This window comes from Siphateles boraxobius, unplaced genomic scaffold (genome assembly GCF_051911475.1).
Source record: "Siphateles boraxobius isolate OS27281-9 unplaced genomic scaffold, OSU_SipBor_1 18, whole genome shotgun sequence".
NCBI classification, from domain to species: domain Eukaryota; kingdom Metazoa; phylum Chordata; class Actinopteri; order Cypriniformes; family Leuciscidae; genus Siphateles; species Siphateles boraxobius.
This window is the reverse complement of record NW_027508788.1, coordinates 2,488,645-2,510,915: the sequence shown is the minus strand read 5'-3', so window position 1 is coordinate 2,510,915 and position 22,271 is coordinate 2,488,645. Positions and strand designations below refer to the sequence as shown.

The following is a 22,271-nucleotide window of genomic DNA, read 5'->3' as shown; positions in this document are numbered from 1 at the left end:
AGTTTAAGGAAGCTTCAGGTACACTGGTGTACCACAACAGGTAAATGAAATACTGAAGTGCTAAAGTCTCCCTGGAAAAGGTGGCGTTACCTTAACAAACATCTTGCCAATGGATGAGCGAGCTTTGTTGGGAGTACAGTACACTGACATGGACTTTCTGTCTCGGGAGAACTCCAGAGTGAACTCCTTCTTCATCAGCTGCTTGATGACCTGAGACAAAGAAAGAAAGAATACAACAAATTACTCAGAGATGAAAGCTGCCATTACATCAAACACAGAAAACCAATTTGGAAATTAATGTGGGCTTCCACAACCACACGACCCACTAGGGTTGCAACCAACTCATAATCTGCGGTTGGAAATGTTTGACGTACCGAGTTGCAAGCGTTCGCCAACTCAACCTTGGAAAGGCCTTTTAGTTCTGTGTCGAACACGTTCATTTTCTCCACCAGACATGTAAGAGCGGTCTCTGTGGCTTCTCCCACCTTCTCGTACACACCTTTGGCCTGACATAGAAAGAAACTGTTTAGAACCTCTTCAGAACTGCTGTTTGATGCACTAGGGATCCACTGATATAAATATTCTGGTTAATATTGATAAGCAGACATTTGTTTTCATGTTATATAATACAAATGACCAATGTTAAAATTCTATACTATTTTGTAGTATACTTTGTAAATTTATGAAATATTTATTTTAGGGCTGGGAAAAGATTAATCGCGATTAATCGGATCCAAAATAAAAGTTTGTGTTTACATTATATATGTGTGTGCACTGTGTATAATTATTTTGTATATATATATATAAATACACAAACATGCATGTATATATTTAAGACATATTTTCATGTATATACTGTATATATTTATTTATAATTTATATTATATATAAATATAAATATTTTATATATAAATAAAAAAGAATTATTATATGTATACATGCATGTGTGTGTATTTATATATACAAAATGATAATACACAGTGCACACACATATATTATGTAAACACAAACTTTTATTTTGGATGCGATTAATCGCGATTGATCTTTTCCCAGCACTAATTTATTTACAAGAATACTAAAATTAAGGGACAAAATGTAACATTAAAATGATATTTAAGCAAATTCATTCACTAAGTGACATCTGTATGCTAGACAATATAGTTCCACACATTAGTTGGCTACGTTTTTTGGATGAACAGAGGATGCTGCATATACCAGAAGAAGTTAATAACTAACCTCGTTGAAATCTAGAGAGGAGTCGTTACACAGAGCACAGATGCTGGCCAGTTCAACCAGAGCATCATACTGGGAGCATCGCACTGGTTTACCCTCATGAAACCTGGAGTAAAAAAATAAATAAAAAAGTGGTTGCTAAACAGAGGTGTCTCATGCACTTTGAAATATCAGTGTGCACGTTGGCAGCAAAACTCACACTTGTCCATCAGGGGCGTATGTGGAGCCAGAAATGGTGAACTCTTTTAGAGAGCAGCTGTTTCCATTTGCCTGATCGACAATGAACATCTGAAACAAAAAAGACATAAAACAAAAAAATCAAACAAAATCTCAACCAGCAGGTGGCAGGCCCTCCCACCCCAGATGATCTCTTATGTTTGAAAGCACCTCATGAAAAGATCCCTACTCCACATGACCTGGATATACCAGCACTACAGATGTAAACACTTCACATGACACTCACTTAAGAGTTCAGAGGGCCTTTAAAACCCAGCCCAAACCCCCCAAACATAAGCAACTGAGCATTAAGGATATTTTTAAGCACAAAAGACAATCAGATCCCCCAATATGTCAAGGAAGAGAAGAGCATAAAAGAGATGAGAGCGAGTGGGATGGTAAAGTGGAACAGCGTTCCTGCTGTAATGATAAAACCCAGTGGACAAAAGTCGAACCACAGAGACAGAAGAGTGTGGGGGAGAGAGAGACAGGCACTCATTTCGAAGGCACTAGTGCTACGCACTATGGAGAAAGACATGATTAGCAGAAAAATTAAGGGTAAGTTCACCCAAAATCGCTTACCCTCATGTTGTTCCAAACCGTAAGACTTTTGTTCAACTTAAGAACACAAATGACGATATTTATGATGAAATCTGAGAACTTTCTGTCCCTCCATTGACAGCTATGCAACTACCACTTTAAGCCCCAGAAAGTTAGTAAAGACATCATTAAAATACCGTGAGTGCTTTGTGCAAAAAGTGCTTTTTTTTTACCATTTTATTTAGAAAATATTAGTCTCGATCACGCAACAACGTCAGCTCTCGTGTCAACACGCATGCATTGTGGTGCTCTCTTGAACGTGAATTGGAGATTAATATTTTGTAAACAAACTGGTAAATAATGTTTTTTGGTACAAACAAAGCGATCGAGTCACTTCATAAAATTGAGATTAAACAACTGGAGCCACATGGATTACTTTGATTATGTCTTTACTACCTTTCTAGGGCTTGATAGTGGTAGTTGCGTAGGCTGTCAATGGAGGGACATAAAGCGCTTACATTCCAAAATCCAAAACATCCTCCGGATCGGTACTATATGAGGGTGAGTAATTAATGACAGAATTTTTGGATGAACTAACCCTTTAAACATGAAATGTATATGATTAGCTTTTTTTTAAAAAAATATATATGGAAAAACCATATCAAACTTAACACTTCCTAAAGAAAAAGCAATTGGTGAATGAAGGGGCAAAACATGCTGATATGATGCTTGTGTGTCTTTACCATTGTGTTGCTATGTGGTTTTCTGCATGTTTCCATGCACTTTTAATTAGTGAATTGCCATGACTTTAACATGACTCAAACATTTGTAGAAATGCAATTTCACTAGTTAAGGATTTCCAAAAACATTTTAATTTAGAATGAGTCACTAAATGAATAATTCATATTTTAAACCCAGAATTAGATAAAAACTCAAAAGAACAATTCGCTAACAAATCACAAGTTTCTGCGGCTTTCAAACAAAGGTTACTTAACTAGGGCAACAACGGGCAAGAAATGCATATTCAAGTCTGAGGAAATTTACTTGTTTTGACACCCTCCAAGTAAATTTTTTTGCATCAGGATGTTTTATATATAATGTAATTCTATAATAAAAATACATATGTGACAATCTCACCTTACAAGAAATATGAAAGCAAAAAAAAAAAAAAATGCTCCATACTCCAGGTTGACTGAACTTGCGCAGCTTTGGGACCTGCATACCTCGAGTATGCAAGGTTTGGGTTAAACAACTGTTCAGGGTGTTTGTGAGGCTAAATTAACCTTGCTTTCTGAAATACCGCCTGGATTACTAAGTGCACTGTTGGTTACAGCGTTTACCTCCTTTTTATTCATGTTTTTAACTATTTCTTTATTTGTGAAAACCCTGAATTTGTGGAAAAAACAGAATCAAGAAGTTGCTTAAGTATAAATGTTTATTTTAAGTTTTTATTTTTTCAAGTTATGATTTCCACCCCCATTTAGATTCACTTTCAAAGTTCTAATTTAGTAAACTATTTAAAATAAATATACTTTTCATTGCATTATTTGTTATTCACCTTTTTAAAAAAGAAAAGGCCTAATATAATATAATATAATATAATATAATATAATATAATATAATATATCTACACAGTTCTCAGTATCGATATCAAAAATCCATATTGGTCCACCACTAAATATGAACTCTTAAAAAATTAACTGCACCTCACTAAGGCACAAGATAGAGGTATCATTCGTGTCTATAGCGGAAACGATGCAAGACGGGTTAACCGTTTAACATGAGTACAAGCTTAATGGTTAGGGTTGACCAGATTACATTCCTCCAGTTGAAACGCAGCTAATTTTAGAAGCACCCTTCCCATATAGTATTATTTTAGACAGTCGAGGCAAATGGGACATTTAGGGTAAAAATTATTTTGGTTTAACCACATCCTGAGCATTTCACAGAATAAATCAAGCATAAGATTTAAAATAATTTATTTAAAAAAGAAAAGCAAGCCTGCCACTAAATTCAACCTTTAGACACGCAAAACTTATTAAAATCAGAACCGCTTCACATTGGGCATGCATGCTTGACTGTACAGCCCACAGCAAAGGCACTGCTGTGGATCAAAGGCAGATCTCTCTCACACACACGGTCAGTTATATAACACTACCGCAAGTAAGTGACTACCGCATACTGATCAGCTCTCGCAGTCAAGCTGGAGAAGAGCAGATGAGGAGGGTGACAAAAGATGAGAGGAGATAAGTATACAGGGACACTATGAAGGGCAATAAACCATGTCAATGGGAAAGCAACATAAAAGGAAATACAGAGGCAACCTGGGGTGGTCTAACACAAGGTCATGAGAAACTAAGATAAAACTAAATAAAATTATTAATCATGGCAATATCAAAGCGGCAGATTAACAGCTTTCCCACGACATTCGTTTTCGTCTAGTGCTAAATCAATACCATCATGAATGTCATTCTTATTCATGAGCCAATTGTCTATGCAGTAATATAACTCTCGGTTCTTGGCTGAACCCCAGCCTGCAAATTTCTAAACAATCACAGACTCTATTGCCAAGGAATAAAATAATGGGCTAAACAGAATTCATAATAGCAGACGTTGCAAGTTATTTTTAATGAGCCCTGAAGCTGCAAGCCCACTTCAATTGTGTATAATATTCCCAGCATTCTCACCCTGCAAACGGACATCTGGTTGGTGGTAAGTGTGCCGGTCTTATCTGAGCAGATGACGGAGGTGCAGCCCAGGGTCTCCACCGAGGGCAGAGAGCGTACGATGGCGTTCTTCTTGGCCATGCGACGGGTACCCAGAGCCAGGCAGGTGGTGATGACAGCGGGCAGGCCTTCGGGGATGGCGGCCACAGCCAGTGCGACGGCGATCTTGAAGTAGTACACGGCCCCGCGGATCCATGAGCCACCGTGAACGGGATCGTTGAAGTGTCCAATGTTGATGATCCACACGGCGATGCAGATGAGCGAGATGACCTTGGACAGCTGCTGGCCGAACTCATCCAGTTTCTGCTGGAGTGGCGTGCGCTCCTGCTCCGTGGACACCATCTCATCACGGATTTTGCCAATTTCGGTGTTCACACCGGTGGCAATCACTACACCCACCGCTTTGCCTGCGGCAATGTTGGTACCCTGTAAACATTTTGTAAAAAAAGGCGAGTTTTAAATCATGATCATATTCAATCATAAACCATCTAAAACCCCCTTTAAATTTACTAGTGATATCAAAGCTTTCTAGAAACAACATTGGTTCTAAATCATGCAAATTAGGATGCATGAAGTATCAGCACCATATTGGTTATCGAAAAGAAAAAACATTTTTTTAGGCTAATAGATCAGAATCAACAAATATTGGATATTTCAACGTGCCATGCTCATTTCCTCTATTTTTACTTTTAGATTTCCTTTGCCTTCATCTAATGCTCACTTAAAGTTAATCTTAAAAATACTAATAATTTAATAACATTGTTAAATGTAATTTAACATTAAAATAAATGTAGCATCCAAAAATAAATATTTTATACTGTATTATAATGTTGTATTGCCTAAATGAACTTGCGGCATTTTAAAGCATTTGATTTATTTTTAATTTCATTTTTTTTAAAGTTTTTAGAAAAAAACAATATATTTTAATATTGGCTGTTCTCATTAAATACTCAATATTCAACAAGGATGCATTTTGTTCTTTTGAACTTTCTATTCATTAAAGAATCCTGAAAAAGTGTATCATGTTTTCCACAAATTAAGCAGTTTTCAACATTAATACGCATTAATACGTAAATAAATAAGTTTGAGCACCAAATCAGCATATTAGAATGACATGAAGGATGTGACATGTGACATTAAAGACTGAAATTAATTTTAAAACATACTAAAATACAAAACAGTTATTTTGAATTGTAATCCAATTGTAAAATATTACTGTTTTTAATTGTATTTGCGTCTAACCCTAAATATGAGCAAGAGTAATAAGGCCTGCATAATCAGGCATCACAAATAATATGCTGACAGCATTCATTAGAGGTCTGACTTACAGAGAAGAGCATGTTCTTCTTGTCCTGGTTCACAGCACGAGGGTCAGGGACAGGGTCTGTATGCTTAATTACTGAGACAGATTCTCCTGTGAAGAGAAGATACACGTGACAGGTTGGTGAAATCAAAGTTCTAATACTACTAGACTGCCATCGAAGACTAACACAATGAGGATTGGGTTTCCAGTTCATCACGCAGGTGTCCCAATTCAAGTCCTTGATGTGCATTTGCACAATTGCTTTAACGGTTGATTTCTGATAAGGATGGCAAAGAATCCCCCAAAAAAAATAGCCATGGATGGAGCAGCTAAAAGATGTGGAAATGTCAAACAGGCCGTTACCAATTAAGGCCTACCTTTAAAATAAGCAGCACTGAACCTTCTCAGAAAAAAAAGCCTTATTTTTCCACCTCATATCAACTACTGAAGTGACTTTATAAGGTGGCTTACTGCAGCAGTGTTTCCTGCACTGCTGTTCACCCTGCTACGCTAAATCTTAATTGCATCTGCAATAGAAACTATATTTAACCGTGGTTTTGTGATGAGATAAAAGGGTACTGTGACATTTTTCAAGCACAAAAATAAAATAGTCAAAACGTCTTAGATTGTGATATCTTTGCTAAGAAAATACAGCATTAGGAAGGCTAAAAAAAAATAAACATTAAAAAATTTAAAAAAAAATTCTGACCTGCGTATAAAAATAATGAACTGTGGATATTCAATGCATAGGGGCTTTCGCACTGGATGAACCTTTTTTTATAGTTTCTAGAACTATTGGCGGAAGTACTCGCTTTTTGGTGTGTTCGCACCACAGGAACTAGGAACGATTTCAGTTCTAGGAACTCAATTAGCTCCTACTTCAGAGTAGGGTCTAACCCAGAGCAATAGGAACTACCAGGGACGTAATTGTACGCGGATTGGCCGAACGCACGCAAAACACCAGCACCCAACATTTAAAAAAAAAAAGCTGTGTACACAGAGTAGCCTACTCCACAAATTAACTCTACGAACATGGAAAATGGTGATAGATGGACCTCTTAACCTTTATGCTAAGGAGAAAATCAAATCCAACACGACTTTGGACCAAGCAAAAAATGATTATGTACTTCTGCTCAGCTAGAGACATTGGGCATCAACCACACGGCAAACACTAATACTTTTTCATATACCGTCTAATTTATAACACTATATAACATCTATTTTTGTACAACATTCTAATAATGTCAGACAGGACTGTTAAACAGATAATAAACTAATGGAAAATAGGAGCGCTGTGCATTCAGGCTCTGGCGTTCTCAGCGCCGTCTAAATAAAAGTCAGCCACTCCGTCAAAATAAAAGTCGCAACAAGCAGGGCTTACGTCACTTCAGAATTCCTACTGGCGGTGCGTATGCAACCAGGAAAAGGGCCCTTAGGGAACCACCCTGGTGGCTAGTTCCTAGAACTACCCGGTGCGAAAGCCGAAGTCAAATTTTCTTCCTGTATTTAGATTAAAAAGTAAAAAAAAAAGGACACAAAGAACAACAAATACAATTTGGACTCCCATTCATGTGCACATGAACCCAGGAGAGCAGAAACACAAACACACATGAAGTAATTTTGTCTATTCTTGTGTAACAAAGTTCAAGTTCGGTGAACTGTAGCCAGCAAATTAGCATAAAGATGTTTGACCACATCATCATAAATTAACCTCTTTGCTCATTACAAACTAAGAATAAAAATTTCGAAGTATTAGATTCTGAATTGATTTTGTTACGTGGGATTCATTATTTCCAGATTGTGACGATATATCGTGTTGCTGATAAAACACTGTAATGTCCATAGTAATTTTACCTACTCAAAGCCTATGACTACATTTAAAAAGACAATTCGAGGCAAAGCCATTGTTCTCACCTGTTAGAATGGACTGGTCCACCCTCAGGGTCGTTGACTTGATTGAAGTCAAGCGAATGTCAGCAGGAACTTTATCACCCACTGAAAGGAAACAAAAACATGCTGTTAGATAGAGATTAATCCAGTGCTCAAAGCAAACCAAAACAACAGTGTCATGCCATTCCAAATTTATAAGAACATAATCAAGCAGCAATAAAAGAGCAAGAACAATTCAGGAGAAAGGACTTGGATCCCTATAAGCAAAGCAAGTCAGGCTCTAAGGATCCAAGAAAAGCTTTACCATTGATTACAACAAAGGTGCCATTACAGTGATTACACTTTCAAATGATGTTTGTAAGGCACAGTGCAAATTTAAAACCATGAACCCCCAAGTAAGCACCTTTTGAATCTCAAGTATCAGCTCAACAGTTAATGGCTTGGCAATTGACAATAACGGATTGTGCTTTCAAGGGATGAAATGAAGGCCAAAAATACATCACTCATCTAAAAAGAAAACAGTACAAACCATGTTATCATGGGTTGGTTGGGTTTAAATTTCAACCGTTTTCTCAGAAACCCTTTAAGGTGCAGTTGCTTAAGCTTTACAGTGCAAGTCCTTAAGCTTTACAAAACCAAATATCACAAGAATTATGGCAATGCTTCATCTCATCCAGTCCTTTTTAAGACACGTAGGAGGACAATCACAACATCTTCATTAACCTCTTCAATGCAGGTTTTATCTGAACAGCATCAGCAGCTTTGAAACATTTTGGTTCGACTTTGACGTAGACAAAAATAGACTCGGCTTCATTCTTTCCACAAACAGAGGGGGGTTTAGTAATTGCTAGTAGGAAAAGAGCAAATGTAAATACCGTAATCTTTTCTAAACAAATCTCTTAATGAATAAGCCGTTGGATACTTGAGCATACTAAAACACTTGATGTTTATTAGTCATTTGAGATGGCGTCTGTTTAAATCCGCCTGATGTGTAAATCAAGTTTATGAAAGAGTGGGCAATGACGAAGAATCTATTCACAGGATGTTCTGGGTGGAAAGAACTTCAAATAACCTGAGGATGCTGTCCTAGATGCTTTGCCTTTTCTGGACTAAGTTTTTACCAACATGCAACAGCACCAATAGGCCTCTATGCACTTTTTAATGGAGTGGGGCACATGACGGGTGGTATCAGACCAACAACCAAAACAGCTCCTAAAATGGAAAAGTTATTTTGATATGAACTATGGTGCATGGTCAAGCTAACACCCAACGTAAACAGATTTTGTTTGAGATGAGATTGTTAGTCCATAGAATGTATATAGAGAAGTTCCTTCATTCTTATGGGTTTCTATATATAGTTTAAAGATCCTTCAAACTATATAGTTTACATATACATCACATACTGTATATTACATGCATTGCCATTGAACATGCTTTATTAGATTTATCAAGCACACTTAGTGAAGTGCACTTAAGGAAGCTCTAGGGGTTCTCTGGACATTTTAATAAAAAAAGTTGATTAGATCCAATTTACAATAATGCACCTTTAAAATAACCCTAAACTAAGGAATGTGGTACATAATACCGATATGTAGCTCAAGTTAGAAAAAGCTCATATAACAGGGTAACCTACTTTAAGTAGACAAGGAGAGAAAGTCTTATAAGAATAGATCAGAGAAAAATAATTTTTGGACCACCTAATATTATTCTAACACCACTTAAAACCAGTTACCCTAACCAGTTAAAAAGTTAAAAATTGCATAAGCCGCAGGCATTTTAATTAAAAGAATGCTCAAAAAACACCTTCAAAGGCCCGCTATGCTATAAAGCTTGAGTTTCATTATCGATCCCCTGATTTCATCCAAAACACAAAAATCAAGGTCACTTTCACCAGCTCAAAACAGGGAAGTTAAAAAGCAAGTGGTTGTGTCATATTGGCTGCTAATGGGTGGTTGGAAACAAACTGTCAAACACTCATTGACTTAAAAAAAGGCTATTTCCTCTCCCTGAGAAACAGTATAGGGCCTCATTTAGGTTGTGATAACTTTGCAGCAATTCCAACTGAGGGTTATATATACACGCACACCAGTCAAACATAATGCCGTTTTTACTCAACAGTTTGTGCTAGAGATATTCACCTTTGGATGATCAAGCCAAAAGAACAGAAATAGAGCAGAGTAGTATGAAATACTTAAAAGCAGCCAAGATGGTAGCTAGCTACATTTATAGCACATTGCTATGCAGTTGCAGGTGGTTAAGATATAGTTGATTTAAGAACATTAAACATTAAAAACTAGGGATGGCCCGATACCATTTTTTTTTCAAACCGATACGAGTACGAGTATTTACATTTGTGTACTTGCCGATATCGAGTACCGATACCGATATTTCTACCGCAAAAGTAACTATAGGCTCCCAGAAAAGAAGACAGAAGACTATTTTAGAACACAGGTTAGAAGACTGTTTTTATTTTCTTCTCTGCTTGTTTTAACAAGTCTAAAAATAAATAATAATGAGTAAAATAATAAATGTATTAACACACAAACCACTGTTAATTTAACATAAAAGCAAGCAGTTACTGCGTGCATGGTCTGACATGACTGAAAGCGCCCAAAGTGCGCTCCCTTAATAGTCTAATTCCTAAAAAGCTGACAGTTCATCGCGATCTCACACATCTGTTATTATCAATGAAGCTGACTGCACAATGAATCTTTCATAATATCCACACTTTGTTTGTTATAATTAGAGGATTTGCCAGCATACAGAATTCAGCACTGAACAAAAAAGTTTTGAGCAGTGAGGGGAGTCTATCTTAAATGCTTCTGATTAGCCATTGCGTTCAAGAAATCAACACACATGTCTGTGATTGGCTACATCGCTCAACGCTGCTAACATGTTATGAATAGAAACTCTGGCCTGTAAATCGTTTCTATTTTGTTTTAGTTGTTCTTCTTGCTTTTCTGCAACAGATGAATGAAAATCTATTAGTTTTAATATGTTGTATTCATAGATATTTCTAGTTTGTGGGAGTCGGCGAATCGTTTTATTCTCCCGGAACCCGCACACACAGAGTGAGTGCATTACCGCCCGCGCTCGGCCATCATATCTAGTGCCGCGCCGCACTCTTTTGCATTGGGAGTGCACGTCCCTATGCCTCAGTTCACCTCGACAAAGCACTCGCGGCGGCCAGTTTCTTTTCGCAAAATGTACGTGGTATCGGGGCGTGGTATCGGCGAATTTTTATGAGTACGAGTACGAGTATATGAGGACAGTATCGACCCGATCGCCAATTCCAGTATCGGTATCGGGCCATCCCTATTAAAAACTGCTAGATCTGCTTATTTTTCAACACTTTTAGAAGAAAACAAATACAACCCTAGGTATTTATTCAAAACAGTGGCTAAATTAACAAAAAATAAAGCTCAAACACCGGACATTTCCAAACAGCACAGCAGTAATGACTTTATGAACTTCTTTACTTACAAGATTGATAATATTAGAGAAAATTATAACTATGCAACCGTCTACTACAGCAGTGGTTTTCAAACCCTGTGTCGCGACCCTCGGGTGGGTCGCGAGAATTAGAAAAAAAAGGGTCGCCAGTGATTTAAATTTTAAAAAAAAATCCATTTTCTAATAATATTAATAATAATAGCTTTGATTAGAAGTACACTAAAAAAACATTCAAATTCATGCAAAATAAATAATCCACATCACCTGACCAAAATGAAGACGAAACAACGAAACAAACTGAATACTTCTCCTGACATGCGTGTTGCCCTCTCGTCCTGCGAACCGGCTTGGGACCAGATTATGCAGAATAAGCAGGCCCACCCTTCTCATTAATATATATACACAAAACACGCATTCGTTCGCTCCATCCGCAACACACACACGTTCGCTCCATCGGCAGCAACACACAAACACTCGTCGTTCCTTGCGGCTTCCGCAACACACTCTCGTTCGCTCCATTGGCAGCAACACACACATTTCAGATCAATATATTTGTTTTCCTTAAAATTGTAATTAACACTAACTTGATTCTCATTTGAATTATAAATATGTTTGCTTTCAAACTGTGTGTGATTTTGGTTGGGTGACAGTTGTAGGTTAAGTTTGACAAGAGTTTACATTTTGACAAAAGCACAATGTGTTTTAAAATAATAAAATTTAATGGACTACCTTATATAAAAATCACACTGCTCTGTTTAAATAGCAGTAGTAGGCTACAATTCGTACCATTCAGCGTAAGCACCGCTCAACTGTGATGTTTCCATGCACATTTTTGCGCATGTGAAAAGGATGATTTTTTCCTGTCGATATTGCAACGTGAGTGAAGTTGCTAGAAAGCCAATGCTCGAAGTGGGGCGGTACTCACCGGTACGCAGTGGCGGCACTTCTACATTTTACTCTTAAGCGTACCTGCACTTTTTCTTGCCTACCGCTACTTCTCACATGTAGCCGGTACTCGACCACTGACAGAAAAAGCGCCAGTGTCACGCCCGTTGATATACTTCGTTTGCAGTGCGCATGCAGTGCGTATTTTTTACGCACCCATGTTAACAGGTTCGAGCTTTCACACTGCACGCGCATGCGACCTGTCAATGCGCTCCTGGTGCTGTGCGTATAGGCCTACAGCAGTGCAGTGATCGTTCCGAGTCTACTTTTGCTGTGCTGCACGCGCTGAATTAAAGTGACAGAATTAAAATACATCTAAATGTATTTTTGGACTTGCAGACTTCGAGGAGTTCCGTTTTCGCACGCACGTGCACACACGACTTGTTTTAATACATTTATGTTGTTAATAAATAACAATAAGTTTTGTTTTTCACTGTAGAAATCTCAAATGTCATGATTTGCCAATGCAAGAGAGTACCGGCACCTTTCTTTTCCCACTTCAAGCACTGTACAAAGTAACTGTATAAAGAATAGTTTACCATCAAATACATCGCGATTCGCAAATGTTGAAACATTTTGATTCTAATGAGAGAGTTACGTGAGCATAATGCCCCTTACTTTTACTTTCGCTTTAAATTATTTTGTTTTGGCTTGTTTATAGTTATTTTTTTTAAAATTCTTGTTCCGTTCTGAATATAACATTTAAAGAGTTTGTTGTGGAATATGTTTTTTGTATTTTTTAAGCATGCAGCAAACGATAGGGTATTAATTGGTTAAAATTCCTGCATGTATGCCTATAGCTTGATCAAATTAGTTCAGAATCGACTTTGCGTTTTTTTAAGGCTCAGCAAGGATCAGCAAGTGCACGTGCATCATCAAAAGTGGTTAAAAAAAGTGCTGAGCTGATTTTTTTATGAGCAAAAGCCTAGGGTCCCTCTTGAAAAAGTTAGAAAACCACTGTAGGCCTACTACAGTATCGCATCAGACAGTGCATTGTAGTCTCCCTGAGGAAAAATGTCATTCATCATTGATAAAGGAGAGGAAGAATTGTCTAAACTCGTTAAATAATCTAAATCAACAACATGTTAGACCCAATACCGACTAAGCTATTGAAAGAGATGCTTCCAGAGGTCATAGATCCTCTTCTTAATAGGAGTGTAAATATGAATCGATTCGTATCGATGCATCGATTGTACAGCCGACGATTCGATGCATCGATCCGTCCGCAAGAGTATCGATTAATGTGTTTGTTTTGCCGCCTGTCTATTTTCAGCATCCGCTCATATGCGTACAAACGATTGTTGTTATGCACTGGGCTAACGTTAGTTAGTCACCGAACTAAACTGCCAGTGTGAATGCACCCTCAGTCACTTAGTCGGCGAATTCCAAGCTAGCAGTTACTAACGTAAACAAACAGGCGCTAACGTGTACAAAAGGCTACTTCAACAGCTTACTTGAAAAGTCTAGGGTGCTTTCACACCAACTCGGAATGGAACGGGCACAGTTCGCATGAAAAATTGCCAATTATGTAAACGCTGTCTGTCATGCGAACCCGGGTGCGCACTGGGGTACCAAACCTGAGACTGCCTGGAAGAGGTGCGCTGAGTTCGGTTGCACTCGAACCGTGCCGCGGCTCGCGTGAATGTGAAAGCATCACGGACTCGGGTGCGCACTTGTTCAGGAAGTAAGTGACCTGCGCATGCTTTTTAGCTGATCATGATGTATTTAGTTAAATAAAACACATGTAAGGGATGATAGTGTTGATAATTTACCTTGGATAAGAGCGAGTGAGTCTGCAGTGTATTCGCACACACATAGCGCGTGGACTCAGGGCAACAGATTAATGGAAATCCACTGTCTCCTGCGTTTGCAATCAGCAAAAAGCCACACAGTAAACCGGTGTTGTTCACTCAGCTGTGCATAATAGCACAAAAAAACCCAAAAATATATTGACCCACGTTCTGTTTTTTATCATGCGTCGGTCACATTTGCGATGACGTAAAGATGCACGGAAACGCACCACGATTCGATAAAATCAAGTTTTGAACTGTATGCAGTAGCTAACTGTTATATTTGCTGTTCTATTTGCAGTGCATTGAGCACAACATACACATTATGTGAATAGAATAGGTTACTGTTCCTGTGTTCTCAATAAAAGGCAAATTATAAACATTTTTTTTGATTTATTTGAAACTTAATAGATATCATGTAAAAATATCGATTATTGAATCAATCGTATCGCGGGGAATTCTGAATTATCGAAAATAATCGAATCGTTGGCTCAAGAAATCGGTATCATATCGAATCATCATGTAGGCTCTGATTTACACCCCTACTTCTTAACATCATTAATTCATCTTTATCACTAGGATATGTACCGAAAACTTTTAAGCTGGCTATTATTAAACCTCTTATTTAAAAAAACGCAACTTGATCCTAGAGAATTGGTCAATTACAGGCCGATCTCGAATCTACCTTTCCTGTCCAAATTAATAGAAAAGGCTGTATACTCACAACTATGTTCCTTTTTAGAAAGAAATGGTATCTGCGAGGATTTCCAGTCAGGATTTAGACCATATCATAGGAATGAGACAGCTCTCAGAGTAACAAATTATTTGCTCTTATCATCCGATCGTGGTTGTATCTCACTATTAGTGTTACTGGATCTAAGTGCTGCATTTGATACCATTGACCACATTCTTTTGAATAGACTCGAAAAATGATGTTGGCATAGTGGAATTGCACTAGCATGGTTCAAATTAGGGTTGGGCGGTATTACGGTAATATCGTATACCGCAGGGTCTTAAAATAGCAACGGTATCAGTTTCAATACCGTCATTACCGGCACTTATATATAATATATAAATATAATTTATTCAATGCCTAAAATACTTATGTAGTTGTCATCAAGTGACAGTGTGGAGGAGAAAGAGAGAGAGAGAAGGGAGAGGCAGTAAATACTGACGAGGCAATTTTTAAATGTTGCAATAAAAAAGGTTACCGCGAGAGATGGAAACACCTCTAACCTAATGACGCATCTCCGAAACAACCACCCACTCACTGCTGCGAGGATGCATTTTGCCCCGAGTTAATTAAATAAGCCAATAGTTTATATTTGATAAAATATTATAATGTTATTTTTTTTTACATTGATAATGAAAACTGAACAGCACGAGTAAGATGGGATGCATCGGGAGTCAGACATTGACCACTTAAGTTTCATTTTGTAAAAGGCCTTTCTTTAAAGTGAATTTCGTTTTGTATAAATTGTATCTTAATTTTAATCATTTTTTTATCAACCAATTACCTGGATTTAATAAATAATCAAATATAGCAGACAACATAATCATGACATGATCGTGCGCTGGCGCGCCGCGGTCACTTGCATTGAAATCTCATCATAAATTAACCGAAACTCAGTGTATGTCTCACAGACATGACAGATAGGCCTATATCTAAATAAAGCTTGAAATTTCATTAAACGAAACAATTCAAAACGAAAAGAAATGGGCCACATGCTGATTATTTAATCCATGATGTGCATTTCTCTCTATGCGCTTTCATACGGAAATGGCGATCATCAAATTCATTAAACGAAACTATTCAAAACGAAAAGAAATAGGCTAGCCTACTCTCTGATTATGTAATCCATGATGTGCATTTCTCTCTATCGTTCACTATGGAGATGGCGATTCGTCAATTTCTCTAAACGAAACGATTCAAAAGGAAAAGAAATATAGGCAGCATACTCCCTGATTAATCCATGATGTGCATTTCTCTCTATAGGCGCGTTCACTACGGAGATATCAATCGTCAATTTCTTTAAACGAAACAATTCAAAAGGAAAAGAAATATAGGCAGCATACTCTCTGATTAATCCATGATGTGCATTTCTCTCTATAGGCACGTTCACTACGGAGATATCAATCGTCAATTTCTTTAAACGAAACAATTCAAAACGAAAAGAAAAAGGCTAGCCTATACCTTCTGATTATGTAATCCATGGTTTGCATTTCTCTCTATATATGCGCGTTCACTAGGATATGGCGATCGTCAACTTAATCTTTGTAGCACTGACAGAAAAGTTGTATTAATAAAAATCAGTGGACCCGTCACCGGATTTACAAATGCACTTCTTGCTTGTTAATTTAATTTAAATTAATTAATAAAATGAATACTTTGTCATAATTAAAATAATTAAATATTATTAAGTGTCCCATTTTTGCTCATTTATAAATAGAATTTATATCTACCACCCCCTCAGCACCTGGGGTAAAAATTATTTGGCGCCACCATATTATAACGGCCCACGTATTAAAAATAGTCGAGTCTAAATAGGGCTCCGGCTCATATTACATTTAATGCCGTCAGCTAGGATCAGACACAACGTGCACGGGTTGGTCTTGATTTTTTGTTTGTTTTATTTTTGCCCGATCTGGTATTCAGTTTCTGAACGGTGTAGGCACAAGCCAACAGTTTGGTGACGCTGTCTGAGCCTTATGTCATAACTTTTAATTAGTCACGGTAATACCGTATACCCCGGTAAAATAGGGAGGAGGTTTGACTGTATCAAAATTTGGATACCGCCCAAGCCTAGTTCAAATCATACTTATCTGACCATTACCAGTTTGTAGCAGTAAATGAAGAGATGTTATATCGATCAAAAGTTCAGTATGGAGTACCACAAGGCTCATTACTAAGACTGTTGCTGTTCATCCTGTACATGCTACCCTTGGGAGATATCATTAGGAAGCATGGAATTAGTTTTCACTGTTATGCTGATAATACTCAGCTCTATATTTCTTTGCACCCCAACGAAACGCACCAATTCACAAAATGAACGGAACGCATAGCTGATATAAAAATTTGGATGACAAGTAATTTCCTACTAAATTCTGAAAAAACAGTTTTTAATTATTGGCCAAAAAACCTCTGCATCTATTAACCCAGAATACGGTCTAGCAATTGATGGTTGCTCTGTCAAGTCTTCATCGTCGGTTAGGAACCTGGGTGTGCTCTTTGATACCAAGCTTTCATTTGAAAGCCACGTTTCTAGCATCTGTAAAAAAGCATTCTTCCATCTTAAAAATAGATCTAAACTACGACATATGCTTTCAATGAAAAAAGTGGAACAGTTAGTTCATGCGTTCATGACCTCAAGGCTAGATTATTGTAATGCTCTACCGAGTGGTTGCCCTGCACACTTAATAAAGTCCAGTTGGTCCAAAACGCACCAGCTAGAGTTCTCACTAGAACCAGAAAGTATGACCGTATTAGCCCCGTTCTGTCAACACTGCATTGGCTCCCTGTTAAACATCGTATAACTTTTAAAATATTGCTGACTACTTACAAAGCACTATAAATGGTTTAGCTCACCAGTACTTGAGCGAGCTCTTAACGCATTATAGTCCTTCACGTCTACTGCGATCTCAAAATCCTGGCCAGTTGATAATACCTAGAATATCAAAATCAACTGTAGGCAGTAGATCCTTCTATTTAGCACCTAAACTTTGGAACAGTCTTCCTAACATTGTCCGGGAAGCAGACACACTCTGTCAGTTTAAATCTAGACTAAAAACGCATCTCTTTTACCTGCCATTCATATAGAACATTATTCATTTCCGTTATTCAAATCAGTTAAATGGTTATTAGGCTGCACAGATTAGGTCAGCCAGAACCAGGGACACTTTTTGTTTATTCCAAGGTTTACTGAAGTCAGCCGGATCTGGGCCGTATCCAGATCAGATTGTGGACCTGCGCCTGCACCCATCCACAACACATCCCTGAAGTACTAACCTCATCAGCCATGTGTAGGCCTCATCGACACGACAGCCATCGGCACTGATCCTCAACAAACTCGTCTCCATACCAGCGTGATGTATCCGACTTCCAACCAGATGGAACTGGATAAATATTCTGATCCAATCTGATCTAGTCTGCCTTCTGACCTGTAATGCTGCCTGAATCATAATCATACATTGTTTGTTCGTTGGCCAGAGGAGAACTGGCCCCCGACTGAGCCTGGTTCCGCTCATATTTGCGCACGCACAAAGCTTGCCGCAAAGCACTGGCAAAAGTAGCCTAATCATTTTGAATGTGTAGGGAAAAAAAGCAGGGAGACATTTTAATTGTTTATTCATAATCTAGTGTTTTCTGAGTCAGTGTTAGCAGCAAAGATGAAAATGACATTGCTGATTCGTCATCTCCGCAGTATAGTGAACGCACGCGCCTTATAGAGAGCTATAAGCACCTTTCATTTGGATTACGTAATCAGAGTATTTGTTATTTATTTAAATTGGTTAGTTTAAGAGTGCCCCGAGTTAATTAAATAAGCCAATAGTTTATATTTGATAAAATATTATAATGTTATTTTTTTTTACATTGATAATGAAAACTGAACAGCACGAGTAAGATGGGATGCATCGGGAGTCAGACATTGACCACTTAAGTTTCATTTTGTAAAAGGCCTTTCTTTAAAGTGAATTTCGTTTTGTATAAATTGTATCTTAATTTTAATCATTTTTTTATCAACCAATTACCTGGATTTAATAAATAATCAAATATAGCAGACAACATAATCATGACATGATCGTGCGCTGGCGCGCCGCGGTCACTTGCATTGAAATCTCATCATAAATTAACCGAAACTCAGTGTATGTCTCACAGACATGACAGATAGGCCTATATCTAAATAAAGCTTGAAATTTCATTAAACGAAACAATTCAAAACGAAAAGAAATGGGCCACATGCTGATTATTTAATCCATGATGTGCATTTCTCTCTATGCGCTTTCATACGGAAATGGCGATCATCAAATTCATTAAACGAAACTATTCAAAACGAAAAGAAATAGGCTAGCCTACTCTCTGATTATGTAATCCATGATGTGCATTTCTCTCTATCGTTCACTATGGAGATGGCGATTCGTCAATTTCTCTAAACGAAACGATTCAAAAGGAAAAGAAATATAGGCAGCATACTCCCTGATTAATCCATGATGTGCATTTCTCTCTATAGGCGCGTTCACTACGGAGATATCAATCGTCAATTTCTTTAAACGAAACAATTCAAAAGGAAAAGAAATATAGGCAGCATACTCTCTGATTAATCCATGATGTGCATTTCTCTCTATAGGCACGTTCACTACGGAGATATCAATCGTCAATTTCTTTAAACGAAACAATTCAAAACGAAAAGAAAAAGGCTAGCCTATACCTTCTGATTATGTAATCCATGGTTTGCATTTCTCTCTATATATGCGCGTTCACTAGGATATGGCGATCGTCAACTTAATCTTTGTAGCACTGACAGAAAAGTTGTATTAATAAAAATCAGTGGACCCGTCACCGGATTTACAAATGCACTTCTTGCTTGTTAATTTAATTTAAATTAATTAATAAAATGAATACTTTGTCATAATTAAAATAATTAAATATTATTAAGTGTCCCATTTTTGCTCATTTATAAATAGAATTTATATCTACCACCCCCTCAGCACCTGGGTTAAAAAATTATTTGGCGCCACCATATTATAACGGCCCACGTATTAAAAATAGTCGAGTCTAAATAGGGCTCCGGCTCATATTACATTTAATGCCGTCAGCTAGGATCAGACACAACGTGCACGGGTTGGTCTTGATTTTTTGTTTGTTTTATTTTTGCCCGATCTGGTATTCAGTTTCTGAACGGTGTAGGCACAAGCCAACAGTTTGGTGACGCTGTCTGAGCCTTATGTCATAACTTTTAATTAGTCACGGTAATACCGTATACCCCGGTAAAATAGGGAGGAGGTTTGACTGTATCAAAATTTGGATACCGCCCAAGCCTAGTTCAAATCATACTTATCTGACCATTACCAGTTTGTAGCAGTAAATGAAGAGATGTTATATCGATCAAAAGTTCAGTATGGAGTACCACAAGGCTCATTACTAAGACTGTTGCTGTTCATCCTGTACATGCTACCCTTGGGAGATATCATTAGGAAGCATGGAATTAGTTTTCACTGTTATGCTGATAATACTCAGCTCTATATTTCTTTGCACCCCAACGAAACGCACCAATTCACAAAATGAACGGAACGCATAGCTGATATAAAAATTTGGATGACAAGTAATTTCCTACTAAATTCTGAAAAAACAGTTTTTAATTATTGGCCAAAAAACCTCTGCATCTATTAACCCAGAATACGGTCTAGCAATTGATGGTTGCTCTGTCAAGTCTTCATCGTCGGTTAGGAACCTGGGTGTGCTCTTTGATACCAAGCTTTCATTTGAAAGCCACGTTTCTAGCATCTGTAAAAAAGCATTCTTCCATCTTAAAAATAGATCTAAACTACGACATATGCTTTCAATGAAAAAAGTGGAACAGTTAGTTCATGCGTTCATGACCTCAAGGCTAGATTATTGTAATGCTCTACCGAGTGGTTGCCCTGCACACTTAATAAAGTCCAGTTGGTCCAAAACGCACCAGCTAGAGTTCTCACTAGAACCAGAAAGTATGACCGTATTAGCCCCGTTCTGTCAACACTGCATTGGCTCCCTGTTAAACATCGTATAACTTTTAAAATATTGCTGACTACTTACAAAGCACTATAAATGGTTTAGCTCACCAGTACTTGAGCGAGCTCTTAACGCATTATAGTCCTTCACGTCTACTGCGATCTCAAAATCCTGGCCAGTTGATAATACCTAGAATATCAAAATCAACTGTAGGCAGTAGATCCTTCTATTTAGCACCTAAACTTTGGAACAGTCTTCCTAACATTGTCCGGGAAGCAGACACACTCTGTCAGTTTAAATCTAGACTAAAAACGCATCTCTTTTACCTGCCATTCATATAGAACATTATTCATTTCCGTTATTCAAATCAGTTAAATGGTTATTAGGCTGCACAGATTAGGTCAGCCAGAACCAGGGACACTTTTTGTTTATTCCAAGGTTTACTGAAGTCAGCCGGATCTGGGCCGTATCCAGATCAGATTGTGGACCTGCGCCTGCACCCATCCACAACACATCCCTGAAGTACTAACCTCATCAGCCATGTGTAGGCCTCATCGACACGACAGCCATCGGCACTGATCCTCAACAAACTCGTCTCCATACCAGCGTGATGTATCCGACTTCCAACCAGATGGAACTGGATAAATATTCTGATCCAATCTGATCTAGTCTGCCTTCTGACCTGTAATGCTGCCTGAATCATAATCATACATTGTTTGTTCGTTGGCCAGAGGAGAACTGGCCCCCGACTGAGCCTGGTTCCGCTCATATTTGCGCACGCACAAAGCTTGCCGCAAAGCACTGGCAAAAGTAGCCTAATCATTTTGAATGTGTAGGGAAAAAAAGCAGGGAGACATTTTAATTGTTTATTCATAATCTAGTGTTTTCTGAGTCAGTGTTAGCAGCAAAGATGAAAATGACATTGCTGATTCGTCATCTCCGCAGTATAGTGAACGCACGCGCCTTATAGAGAGCTATAAGCACCTTTCATTTGGATTACGTAATCAGAGTATTTGTTATTTATTTAAATTGGTTAGTTTAAGAGTAGACATTTCAAGCTTTCTATATGCCCATTTCTCATGTATGTGAGGCAAGTAGCCTGTACGATGAGTTTCATTTTAATTTGTGATGCTCTCCAGTTCTTCTTGCAGTCGAAGACGAAGCAAGTTTCTGCTCTTAAATTTATTCTGTGCACCGTCAAGTGCTTCATCAGATTTGTCATGTTTCTGGTCTTGGCAGCAATTATCTTGTCTTAAACATTGCATGGCGCGCAGTTGGCATCGAGCCTGGTGAAATGTAGCCACACGTTTGATCTTTTTCACATCTTTTACATTTATGGGGTTTGGGACACTTACACACTACAGCCTCACGTGTAAGTCACGTCTCTGGACGTAACCGGTGTTCATAGCATGTACCACAATAAATGAAAAATACAAAAATACAAATGCACCATTGGTTCACATTAG

General features: G+C 37.9%; 1 protein-coding gene across 3 annotated transcripts in view; it reads right to left on the bottom strand.

The window, feature by feature from the left end:
- atp2a2b (ATPase sarcoplasmic/endoplasmic reticulum Ca2+ transporting 2b) overlaps positions 1 to 22,271 on the bottom strand; it is a 46,543-nt gene that overhangs the window by 7,239 nt on the left and 17,033 nt on the right. For all 3 annotated transcript variants that reach the window (XM_077232806.1, XM_077232808.1, XM_077232805.1), the window contains 7 exons: positions 7,933 to 8,013; positions 6,044 to 6,129; positions 4,677 to 5,141; positions 1,433 to 1,521; positions 1,237 to 1,339; positions 375 to 506; positions 91 to 210 (listed from right to left, as the gene is read on the bottom strand). In XM_077232806.1, coding sequence (XP_077088921.1) covers positions 91 to 210; positions 375 to 506; positions 1,237 to 1,339; positions 1,433 to 1,521; positions 4,677 to 5,141; positions 6,044 to 6,129; positions 7,933 to 8,013 — 1,076 coding nt within the window. The remainder of the gene's footprint in view (positions 1 to 90; positions 211 to 374; positions 507 to 1,236; positions 1,340 to 1,432; positions 1,522 to 4,676; positions 5,142 to 6,043; positions 6,130 to 7,932; positions 8,014 to 22,271) is intronic.